Raw genomic sequence first — 12844 nt, 5'->3', positions numbered from 1 at the left:
TTGACATTTCTGTACTTTCTGAAAGTTTAAAAGTCACAGATTGATTTACTAAAAACAGAGTTGATCTATCTGTCATAGTTTTTTTAAATTAAATTTTTATTTATTTTTTATCAAAGTTGGTGTGCCCGAAAAGAACAAATGGAGAAATCAGCTCATAAAAAACCCCATAAATGTGCCTGCTTGTAACTTTAGAACAAGAATTCTATTTCTGTCTTGAATGTGTATTTGGTGTCAAAAGATTCAGAATTAAGTAAACTAAAAATTTCTGTATGAAAAAAGCATGGGAAAATTAATATGATTTTTTCTTTGTTCTCAAATGAAGTCCGGAATGGCCAGTTGAGGAGTGATGTCCTGCCAGGAGAGAGCAGAATGAACAGCGACAGCGAATGTTCAAATGAGAGACAAAGGCGCATTTTTGTTTGAACAAAAAATATTTCCTGTAATGCTGATGAATCTTTTGAACTTCGGCTTTAGATCCCAGATCAAAATGACATTTACTAACTGCAGTCGTTAACTTAAGTGTAGTGCCACATCATCGACTGACATAAAGATGTGTGCAGCAGTACCAACAGCACATGCACCTGAAAGCATTGAAAATAGTACAGTTCCTAGCTGTTTTATGCAAAAATTCTTACCAACAGTTAAGATAAGACTTCAGTTCAAAGATTTCGAAATTTGTAAAAATCTTGATTTTTGATTATTTCGGTTAATGAAGTGCTTTTGTGCATCACTAAGAATAGCTGGCTGTGAATTTAGCCAGGTTTTCACGTGCTGCATCACATATATGTAGCAGGTTGGGTGGACCGGGGTGGAGAGGGAACAGTGGATGAGTGATTAATCAGTTAAGAAAGTCTTTCACCTCTAATTTTGAATGCTGATCATGTTCATGGTGATGATGATTCTTCTTCATCTTCCTCTGTAATGTTATTAGTAGTAGTTGAAATTCTACATTTATTTTCAGTTTCATGCATTGATCATGGAATTCACAAGTTCTTGATAGGTCCATACCAATGAAAAGCAAACTGTTCAAATACATGCTTCTTTTGTTTTTCTTTTTTTTTTTTCCTTCTGCACACTTATTTTTCACAGAAAATTATTTGCTTTCCAGGATATGTAACCACCCAGTCATGAGTCTATTTCATTCTTTCTGGGGAGTATCCATTTCTAGAAGATGATAAAGTTTTGAAAAGTAATTGAGATATCAAACTGGAGAATACATTGCAAAGACAAACATGCTGTACAGAGAACTTACAAAGCACTTTATGAATCAATTTTATGAAAAAAAAAAAAAAAGAGAGAGAAAAAAGTGAAGAATACATGCTTATCTTAGCGATTCCACCGAATACAGCAATATGCTTGCCTTAGATCAGATACATGTTCTGTTAGATATTGATATCCTCTTGTATGAGTTCGAGTATGTGTGCTTTTAGACATGATGTAGGTGATATTTCTCATTATCTGTTTCTTTTTTTTTTTTCTCTCTCTTTGAGTAAGGTTTTTGTAGTGTGACATTATCCTTTATTATGCATGTCAAAGTTATATATCAGTGATGCAGTCTATTGGTATGTTCTTCTAACATTTCCTATGTTGTTGATATGTTTGGATATATGTAACCATAGGACACACCATTTTTGTTCATCACACCATAGAAAAAAAAAAGGCAAAGAATGGAAAATGAATTTAAATGATAGGTCTCTCTCTCTCTGTCTTATTTTTCCCCCTCTCAGTTACTATGTTGTTTTCAGTTGTTGATGTTTCGTTGTCTTTTTTTTCCAAATGTACTTGTGTATGTAATTCTATCCTGTAATGTTTCTGGTGTGGACATAAAAAAAAAAAAAAAAAAAGTTTTCAAAAGTTGCTTTTTATTCAATAATCCATTGACTGCTGCTGATGAGTATGCTCCTTAATGAAGGGCTTGCATGTCAGGATGTCAGTCACCATTCTTTTATGTGGACTTTTTTCCCTCATTGGATGATAATACTTGCATAGTTTCGATCAGCAGAATCAAAGACACCATTGGTAAGTATACACACACACACACACACACACACACACACACAAAGCAGTAACAGTATGTCAGACTGATGCTACACTGATCTCATTTAATCAAAGTGTTTTGTCTGTGTGACTGTGCGTGCAGCGTTTCTACAACGTGATGAGCGCGGAGTACGGCATCCCGGAGTGGGCCTGCTACATCCTCTTTGCTTTGGCCACCATCGTTGTGGGCCTTCTGCTGGGACTGGTGAGACTCTGTGTGTGTGTGTGTGTTGTGTAAGGTGTATGTGTGTGTTGGGGGTGTTATGTAAGGTGTGTTTGTGTTGTGTTTGTGTGTGTGTGTGCAGTGTTGTGTGTGTGTGTGTGTCATCGTCTTCATTTTAACGTCTTTCCACTTGAAGTGATATTAGACGGAAAAAACACACCAAAAAACAAAACAAAAAAAAACAAACAAACAAAAAAAAACCCGTGGGGGTAGGTGTTGTGGGAGGGGGGTGGAGGTAAAAGTGTGTGTATGTGTGGAGGGTGAATAGGGAGAGACAACGCTAGGGAAAATGGAAACGTTATAAACGCCAACATCAAACAACTATAACAAATGTCCTATTGGACTACGCAGCAAACCTTCTGCAACAGCAAATAACATATTGGAATTGTTAATAACACATTCAAAAGAACTTTTGGTGAAGTGTGTGTGTGTGTGTGTGTGTGTGTGCATGCATGTGTTCGTGTGTTGTATGTGTGTGTTGTATGTGTGTGAAAGAGAAAGGTAGAGACCAACAGCATGCACACTGACACAAACAACACACACTGACACACACACAATGACTCGCACACAGAAACAGACACACAGACATGCACACACGCATGCACACACATGGGAGTACATATTCACCCACTTGCAGACGCATATAGGTATATGTATATGTATATATATATATATAATAGACATGTCTTGTCTTGTCTTGTTGATATTCCCTGATTGTCTGTTACAGATCATCGTCCTGTGCTGTGACCGCCTCTTCCCTCCCAAATACGTTCCAGCACACCAGATCATAAAGGAGGACGTGGAAGATGATAAGGTATTATTGATGGGCTGCTCGAGTTGTATTGTTAAAGTATTGGACTTCCAGTCTTAGGGCCATAGGTTCAATCCTGATACCATATCTTCATGGATTAAAGAAGAAGTTTAAAGAATTTTTTTTTTTTTTTACATAAATCAGTGCATTTTGTTTTTATCTGTAAAGATTTATAGATCAGATTATTGCAGTTTTTAAGATTTGTGCGTTAAATGCAGCGTATAGAGCGTTATAGATCATGAACTGAATTTTCGCCTGAACGGTGCCGACGCTTGTCCAGGACGATGAATCGGACGTCATCGAAGATGTCAGCCCCATGGAAGACCGAGAGGCCGAGGAGGCTGGAGACTCCGGTGTGCGCCGCCGCCAGACAGCCAGCCCAGACTCATCGGAAGGGAAAGCAGAAACCATTTCTTCGTAGTATCACTTGTTCCATGTCTTTTGTTGTTGTTTTTTCTTTTTGGAGAGGGGTGTGGGGGGTGTGGGTGGATGTCCAAAATTCGTTCTTATCTTAGTTCAACATGCAGAACATGTCTTCTTCATCTACAACATGCAGAATGTCACATTTTTTTTTATTGTTTTGTTTTGTGTCGTGGTGATTACTTCTAGGGGAGATAGTGGGTATGGTTTTGCTTTTGGGGTTTCATTTATTTGTGTTTAGGAGGTTTGGGAGCGTTTGTTTTGCTTGTGTGATGAATATGTGGGCTGCTTTCCTGCCTGAGTTGATGCATGAAGAGGAGCAGTTGTAATGAGGAATGAAAAATTTTGGTCATAGTTAATTTTTGTGTCAGAGAGCTGTGAAAGGATATTTTGTGCCAGTGAGAGTGAATGAATATTTCTGTTTCTGTATTCATTTAGTCTTTTAAAAAAAAAAAAAATTTTAAACCTTTTTATTTGTTTGTATGTTTTGTAGTTTTTGTTTGTTTTCTTTCATTGTTTGATTGGGAAACTCATTTATATGACACTTGTATGCTTGCTGATTCAGTTCAGTCATGTTTACTTGATTCAGTAAGCTTCTCAAATTGTGCCCATGCATGCATGTGTGTGTGTGTGTGTGTGTGTGTGTGTGTGTGTAAGAAGTAAGGAACAGTGAATTATGAGTGCTTTGCTGGCATTCATTAATTGTTTTCATAATAATGTGCTGGCATAAACATATTTTGCAATTCTTATCTTATGAATGATGAAAGGAAAGATTGCTTCCCACCCAATCCTTTTGAAAATAAGTTAACAAAGTCAAACGTTATATGTATCATTTATGTTGAAAGTGAACTATGTTTTTTTCCCTTGTTTAAAAGAAAATGAGTGGATCAAGTGACTTTTCATTTGTCAGGCATTCAGACAACTGTATTTATGCACACTCCACCTATGAAATAAAAAGAAATCAAATTATCATGTCTTGCACCTGAATTGTGATAATAATTCCAAAACTGCTAAATGATTGACTGCAAAATAATTTGAACCAGCAATCAAAACGGTAGCTTGTTAGTAGAAATGATTTAGGCTGACACTAGATAGCAGCTGTTAAACAAAATCAAAGTTGCTGCCAGTATCAGGAAATATAGACTGTGAATGACTTGAGGTGTTTTGCAGTTGTTTTTTCATTTGTGTGTCTTACAAGTCATCAGTATCTAAAAAAAATGAAACATTAAGTTCTTGTATTTGGTACATGCGTGAAATAACAAGAAAGAGAGAGAAGAGTGTGTCATTGTATGCTTCCATGTATGTGTGCACACATGTCTGACCTGTGTGTGTGTGTGTGTGTGTGTGTGTGTGTGCGCGCGTGTATGCATGCCAGAACTTTCAAGAAAAGATACGCTCATTCTGGCCACGCATAAGCATATTGTTCTCAACTTTAGTCAAACATAGAAGCCTATCATTATAGCCAGTTATATTGGTCACAGACCAGTGAAGAAAACTCCATTGAAATGTCAACAGATTTGACTATTTTTAGTTTCTTGCTGTGGATGATATATCAAATAGTAAAAGATATTGATAAGATTTTTATGTTAAAAATTTTGGATTCTCATTTTTGTTCAGCCCCTATTCCTGTATCTGGTTTCCACCAGCAGTAGAGGAGAACCTCTGACCTGACCAACATCTCATGTTTATATGATAGTTCATCTGTAAGGGATCCAGTTCTTTATGTAGTACTCAAGTCATGTCTTCGTATTTCTTTGGGTTCCTTGTGTGTATGGCATGTGGTATACTATTGATGATGTGTAGCTGAGCTCAGTGCATAACTGCTTGAAATATCAATGGGTGATAACAGTTGCTGGTTCTGTATCTTTTTTCCCTTGGCATTTGATGCCAAATATTATCAGTGTGTTTAGAAAACAGACAAACACGTGTTCAAATGTCCATGCTCTGATGGGCAGATGTATTGAAACAGATGCTGTGAATTCCTAGGGCATGTATGCAGCTGAAACACTGAATCAATCATCTGTAAACATTTGCCATATGTACATACATAGACATGCGTACAAGTGTATGTATACACCTGCAGTTGTATCTGCTCACATACACATGAACATCCCCATCTCCCCATGCCCGTCCCCACATGCAGAGACAGTGACACACAGATCTACACACCCCACTCCCCCACCAGCCCCTCCCAATATACATAATATTTCTTTGGAAATATGTTGCCTGTATTGGAAAGAGTTATAATTCATATTTTGGAGACATTTTCTCCTGTTGCGTTCATCATTATGTATTGGTAACTGAGAGCATTTTTTGTCAGTTCTGCAGAACACAGCCATCACCAGATATGCATAAAAACTCTGATGGAGAAAGTTGAATAAATTTCCAATTTCCTTACAAAGTCAGTTTCTGTCCATGTGTGTGTGTGTGTGTGTGTGTGTGTGTGTGTGTGTTGCTCGATCAATTTATTCTGACTACTCTAAGAATGAGTGGCAAAAGGTTGGCTTGAATATGGAAAAGTGTGTGTGTGTGTGTGTTTGTGTGCATGCATTCAATCTATCTGTGTAACTTCAGCAAAAAAATACTTACCTTCCTCTCTCATAATTCTACCGACAGCGGGAAAGAGCAAAACATTTTAGCTTTGAAGCGGCGATTATTTCTGTTTTATTGATTATTCAGCATTGTCGTTGTGATTATGATTATTGATGTTTTTATTTCCCCCTCGCACGCAGGCATGCATCCATCACAACGAAGCCATCTCCGTCCGTAACCTTAGCCATGTTTCCTCATTCGCCACTGATGAGACGTCAGCCTTATCTGCCCTTGCTCCACTCCTGTTTCCCGACATGAACTTTTCGGGAACCACAGCGTTATCTTTGCATGCGACATCAGTCAGCGTTTTGACAGGTTCGATCATGTTGAAGGTCAGATGGAAAACTTGATGAACGATGTTTCATGGTCATCTTTGATTGCGGTTCCTAATTGCGTTTGGCTTTTCAGGTGCGTGTGATCATGTGCACCTAGATTTCAGTTTCAAAAGCTTGGTTATTACTGATGTTGTGGCGGCGGAGCGGAGCGTAAGTTACGAGTTACAATTCAAATTGTGATCGGTTCAACGGGGGATATAATCGGTGATTTTGCTGTTTCATCGCACAGAAAAATGATTCCGAGATGGCCGACGTTGATTGCTTTTTGTATGTGCGTGCCCACGTGCGTTTTTATTCTAAGATTTGTTGTCCGACTTGAAAAGTAAAAATGAAACGAATTTGGCTAATCATAATAGTATGCAAATAAATGTCGTTCACCCCCTTTCCCATTTTTTTTAAAGATCACTTAGTAGATTAAAATAATGGAATTGTCGAATTACTAGCATCATGGATATTTTATACTTACTGTTTTAACAGACTGGGGGTTAAAGTCAGTGAACTGTCTTGCATCTTGTTATCTCTGAAGTTGTTGACAGTCTTAGAGTGAATGGGTTTGGCAGAAGAAGAACAACGCAAAATCACCTGAAAATTGAAGTGGACGACAACAGACAATCAAAATGGCTGGTTATCAACGTCCGATCCCCCACTCGAGTAAGTTCCCTCTAAAAACGATAATGAAATAGAAGAAGAAGAAATCTTTGGGATTTTTTCCCCTGATGAAAACAGGAAATAAGGTCTGCCGTGGAATTCAGTGCACGGCCCGATAACCTCATCTTAACGCCGTTCTCCGATGGGATGCCGGGAGTCTTTCATTATAAATGGCATCGGCATCCTTGTCTTCTGGAAATTCTGTGCAAGAAATTTCCCAGCGTTCTTTCCTATTGTTCCTTTGTTTCTGCCTTTTTTTTTTCTCTTTCCCTTTTTTTTTCTTTTTAACATTTCCAGCCCCCCCCCCCCCCCAATCCCCACCCCACTCTTTTTTGTGTTTTGTTTTTTGTTTTTGTTTTGCTGACAGGCCTTCACACCTTTTCTCTTTTTCTCGCAGTCTGTGATGTATAATTGATGTACCACTATGTGTGTCTGTACTGTATTTCTCTAGCGATAAGGTAGTGATGTTGTAAACACTAGGATAGGCGGGTTTGCATGGTTTGTTTTTTCTTACCGATGTGATAGGGTTCCGTGTTCAACGCGGTTGAATTTTTACTAATTTAGTTGGGTACTGTACACGCGTGATCGGTTGTCGAGTCCGACAGCCCATAGAGGTCGTGTCCGACTATGACCATCAGAACAGCAGAGAAGGCAACTGCTGTCCCGACTATCTGGGCTAGAATTTGATTAGTGTGACGGTACCGCGACCATGATAGCCCACACGGACAGTGCGAGAGTAAGGTTGGTCAGGGATGGACAGGAGTGGAGTGGGTGCGAGGTGGGTGGGGGAGGAGGACGGGTGGAGATGGAGAGAGGAGGAGCAGAGAGGAGGATGAGAAGGTTCAAAGGAGCAGTAAGGACGGCGGCCGGATGGCTGAGGTGGCTTGGGAAATAATGGCATTGCACTGCGGGAGTCCGGATTTTCTGGCGCTGTTTTGGGGATGTCGGTGGAGGTCGAATTCTTGAAAGGACGCGGAAAGTGCATGGTCGGATAGAGGCCATTCTGCTTTTACCCACTGTCCATATGATTACAAGGACGGACGCACACACACATACACACACTCACACACACATGTAGTTGCACATGTACCACACATACGCTCGCATACAGGCACACTCAAGCGCACACACAATTATGTGACACACACACACACCAGAGGCCAGAGAGTGAGCGGGGGTCGGGGGTGGGGGGTGGGGGGGTAACCTTGCCTCCCTCCTCCCCTCCCACACAAAACGATGATTTCCTCATCAATATTCTCCAGTGGGAAATGTTGGCTAAGCTATACTATACCCCGACCACACAACTATACTGCCCGCTTTCCCAAAAGGATTTTCCCCCAACACATACAAAACACACTGTGCTGTTTGGAAATCGTCACGAAAATGATTCACACTATACCGATAGTCTGACTATCGATTCAGTGTTGGCCTACAAGCTACACTCCAACAACAGAAGTCTCTGCTTCCTTTATCCTCCCAAAAGATTTCTCCCCAACACACATACACAGCATACTGTGACGTTTGGAAATCAGTCGCGCCCGTAAATAGATACACATTATACAGATAGTGTGTGACTATCGCTGGAGCGACTATAGTTTCTGTGGGCGTTCCCAATGGAATTCCGTGCATCAGTTGTGGAGAGAAAGCTACGTGGCGATGGAAATCACACTGGAATGACTCGTGTATGTGTGCATTAGTGTAATCTAAGAGGGGAATTGTACTTCTTTACGTGATATCGATAATAATGATAATGGAGCTAATGCTAATAATGCTAATGCTAATAATAATGATGGCGATGATGTTGATGACGATGATGGTGATGATGGCGATGATGGTGATGATGACGATGGTGATGATGATGGTGAGGATGATGGTGGTGACTGCAGCATCAGCAGCAACATGTACAACGTATAGACATACTGAAGGTTTTTCAGGTGGTCAAGCGGTGTGACAGACAGAAAGACAGACATACATAGAGACAACCAGCAGCTAAGAAAGGGGCCAGAGAAAGATCGAGCGATATATATATATATATATAATCATTGATAATGTATATGGTCAGACATTCAGACAGACACGTACAAGATTCAAGATTCAAAAACTTGATTACTCAAGGATAAAGATTTTAGGCATCGCCCAGTCTTCCAATCTGTCCTTGTGACAACAATAACAATAACAACATTAACGATAACGACACAAAAATAATGAAACGAACGCATTCATACATTCATATCCATACACATGCACACACTCTCTCCACCCAACACACACACACACACACACACACACACACACACACACACACACACACACACACACACATACATACTTATGCACATACAGAGACATGACCGAAGTGAGAAACATACAGCGGACATAAAGAAAACAGAGAAGCACAACTTTACCATTGCACATATACAAAAGTGATTAATTTGTTGATGCAGATGTTACAGGTAATAACATCCAATTCACAGGCGAACAAGTAAGAACAAAGCACAAAGGTAGAAATAAAATAAATTCACTGCATGTAGGTATAGATACAAACTTCACGGAAAAAGCATGATTTTTGTCTTTTTTAGCTGGTTATTAAAAAAAATAATACAGAGAGTGAGAGAGAGACAGAGAGAGACAGATGCAAGCAATATCCATGATATGTATTGGAATTCCATGCAGAAGGAAACGGATTTTATTGACACTCATTATACCCAGGTTGCATACCTCTCTATCTGTTTGTCTGTCTGTCGCGTTTGCCTGTATGATTTTATTCTCTTCAGGGGGGGGGGGGGGGGGTGTATTTTCTGTCTTTCTCATCCTGTGGAGTATACAATTACCTGCACACTTGTACGTAATTTATCTCTTAACGTGGTAATTGCTTCTCGAGATTCTCGCACTGTATTCTAGAGAAACTTTCAGAAACTAAATCCAGACTGCATTTCCACCTCAGCAAGACGTCTCTGTGCAGTCTTGATGAAACCTCCACCAAGCAAGTGGGTCAATCAACAACAGCACCCGCTGAAATCACGGCATCACTGCCGACAGGTTTGCACGAGCATCATAAAGTTTGGTGAATACAATTTGCTGTGTGTGTGTGCGTGCGTGTGTGTGTGTGTGTGTGTGCGTGCGTGCGTGCGTGTGTGTGTGTGTGTGTGTGTGTGTGTTGTGTCCCCGTTTTTTTTTTTTTTTTTTTTTTTTTTTTTGCAAGGGATTCTATAGTTAATAGGAATCCCACTGGAAAGCGAATGAAAGTTTCAGGGGATAAAGTTAGACAAAGTATTTCGTAGTGAACATTTCCGTGTTTGGTTGTTGCTGTTTCTTTACTTCCAAAACAACACGGGCGGTGGGGGGTGGGGGGTGGGTGGGGGTGTGGGGGTGGGGGGGTTGAATTATTGATGCAGTTTCTGCCCCCCCCCCCCCCACCGCCCCCCATTAGGCTTGAAGCATTGAGAAGAGAAGGAAACACCAGCAAAGGCAGGCAGGCAGGCAGGCAGGCAGAGAAGCTTACAGAAAGAAGTCTGACCCTCAGCAAAGTAGTAAGACCCGTCTGGACTGACTGATCCTTTTGCAATGCTATCCGCCGTCCGCCGTCCGAGAGCTATAATAGATCAACAACCAGGAAGAAAAAAAAGCCTTTGGGTCCAACTTCTGCATTGGTCTCAGTCAGTCTCAGCACATGCACGCATCACGCATGTATGTGTACATTTACCATTTCTTTGCAAGATGCCCAGACTTTGACATACAACCGACAGATAGACGTGGGGAAGAATGTGGTGATGAACAGTTCTTCTGTGTCGGGCCCCTGTATGACTCTTCGCAGCAGGGAAGAAGAAGAAGGAGGAGAATAGAAGATGAAGAAGAGCCACGGCTCCCACATGTCATTTTACGTAGGCATGCAAACATGTGCTTGTGTGTGTGTGTGTGTGTGTGTGTGTGTGTGTGTGTGTGTGTGTGTGTGTGTGTGTGCGTGCGTGCGTGCGTGTGTGCGTGCGCGTGTGTGTGTGCGTGTGCGTGCGTGCGTGCGGGTGTGTGTGCGTGTGCGTGTGTGTGTGTGTGTGTGTGTGTGTGCGCGTGCGTGCATGTGCGTGGTGTGTGTGTGTGTGTGTGTGTGTGTGTGTGTGTGTGTGTGTGTGTGTGAAGGTCCAGGGTTACATCAAGAGCAAAGTAGAAAAAAAATGGTTTGAGTATGGGACATGAATTTTTCATTAAAACAAACAAATTTTTCCCCTTTATTCTTTTATTTCTTCGCCTTCTCTTCTCTTTATTTCTTTCTTCCTTTTGTTTATTGGTTTGTTTCTCTCTCTCTTGTTTTGGTCCTCGCTCAGTTCTAGTTCCTCCCCGCAAGAGCAATTTCAAGTGGCAGTTGTAAGTAATGGATAGGCTTATGATTTTTTTTTTTTTTTTTTTTACTGTGGGTCTTACATTCTTATCATCTTTCTTTCTTTCTATTTATTTCTTCTCTCCTTCCTTTTTTTTTTCTTTCGTTCTTTTTTCTTTTCTTTTCGTAATGGCTTGGTTTTTCTCCACAAAATTTTCAAGCGGCAGATGTAAGTATGGGATTTAGTTTTTGTTTTACTCTCTTTCTTTCTTTTCTTTCTTCCTTTCTTTTATCTTAAGTCTCTCTCTCTCTGGGCTCAGTCTATTTTTCTGTTTCCATTCTCTGTGTGTGTGTGTGTCTCTCTCTGTGTCTCTGTCTCTAAATTCAGCTTTCTCGCTCTATATCCCCCTCAACCCCATCTGTTTGTAGAATTATCTCTGTCTCTTTTTCCTCCCCCCCCCCTCTCTTTCCTTCCTCTCTATCTCCCTTTCTTCGTTTTTGTCCCTGTGTCTCACTCCTTCACATCCTCTATCCCCCCCCCACCTCTCCCTCCTCTCTTCTACCCCCTCTCTGTCTCGGACTTCTCCCCTTTCTTACTACCTCTCTCTTATCTCATTCTCTCTCTCTCTCTCTCTCTCTCTCTCTCTCTCTGTGTCTTCTTCTTCTTCTTCTGCGTTCACTCGTATGCACACGAGTGGGCTTTTACGTGTATGACCGTTTTTACCCCGCCATGTAGGCAGCCATACTCCGTTTTCGGGGGTGTGCATGCTGGATATGTTCTTGTTTCCATAACCCACCGAACGCTGACATGGATTACAGGATCTTTAACGTGCGTATTTGATCTTCTGCTTGCATATACACACGAAGGGGGTTCAGGCACTAGCAGGTCTGCACATATGTTGACCTGGGGGATCGTAAAAATCTCCACCCCTTACCCACCAGGCGCCGTCACCGTGATTCGAACCCGGGACCCTCAGATTGAAAGTCCAACGCTTTAACCACTCGGCTATTGCGCCCGTCTCTCTCTCTGTCTCTCCACCACTGTTTCTTTCTTTTTATTTATCTCTCTGTATCTCTATCTCTGGCTCTCTTTCCTCCCTCTCCTCTTTCCTCCTCCCCCCTCTCTCTTTCTCCGTCTCACTCCCTCCCCCCTCTCCTCCTCCCTCTCCTCCGCACCTCTCCTTCCCCCTCTCCTCCCCCCCCACCTCTGTTTCCCTCTCTCGGTCACTGCCTCCCTCCCCCTTTTCTTCCACCCACCTCTCTTCTCTCATTCTCTCTGTCTTCCTTCCAGTTGTTGTTGTTGTTGTTGTTGTTGTTGTTCAAAGGCCGTCACGCCGTTCAGACGAAATGGAAACTTCCGTTCTGATAAGATCCTCAGCACGTGATAAATGTCGACCACCTCCGGTGACACGCGCTCCACTGTGCGCGTTGTTGTTGGAGATGACCCAGAAAGAACGATTAGACCC

General features: G+C 41.4%; 1 protein-coding gene across 1 annotated transcript in view; it reads left to right on the top strand.

Moving 5' to 3' along the window:
• LOC143281266 (thioredoxin-related transmembrane protein 1-like) overlaps positions 1-5892 on the top strand; it is a 14062-nt gene extending 8170 nt beyond the window's left edge. Inside the window, exons 6-8 of the mRNA XM_076586384.1 lie at positions 2141-2242; positions 2988-3074; positions 3352-5892. Of these exons, the coding sequence (XP_076442499.1) occupies positions 2141-2242; positions 2988-3074; positions 3352-3492 (330 nt within the window). The 3' untranslated portion in view covers positions 3493-5892. The remainder of the gene's footprint in view (positions 1-2140; positions 2243-2987; positions 3075-3351) is intronic.
• The last annotated feature ends 6952 nt before the right edge of the window (positions 5893-12844 follow it).

Source organism: Babylonia areolata, chromosome 4 (genome assembly GCF_041734735.1).
Source record: "Babylonia areolata isolate BAREFJ2019XMU chromosome 4, ASM4173473v1, whole genome shotgun sequence".
Taxonomy (NCBI): domain Eukaryota; kingdom Metazoa; phylum Mollusca; class Gastropoda; order Neogastropoda; family Buccinidae; genus Babylonia; species Babylonia areolata.
The sequence above is the reverse complement of the archived record's forward strand: the minus strand, read 5'-3'. Positions and strand labels throughout refer to the sequence as shown.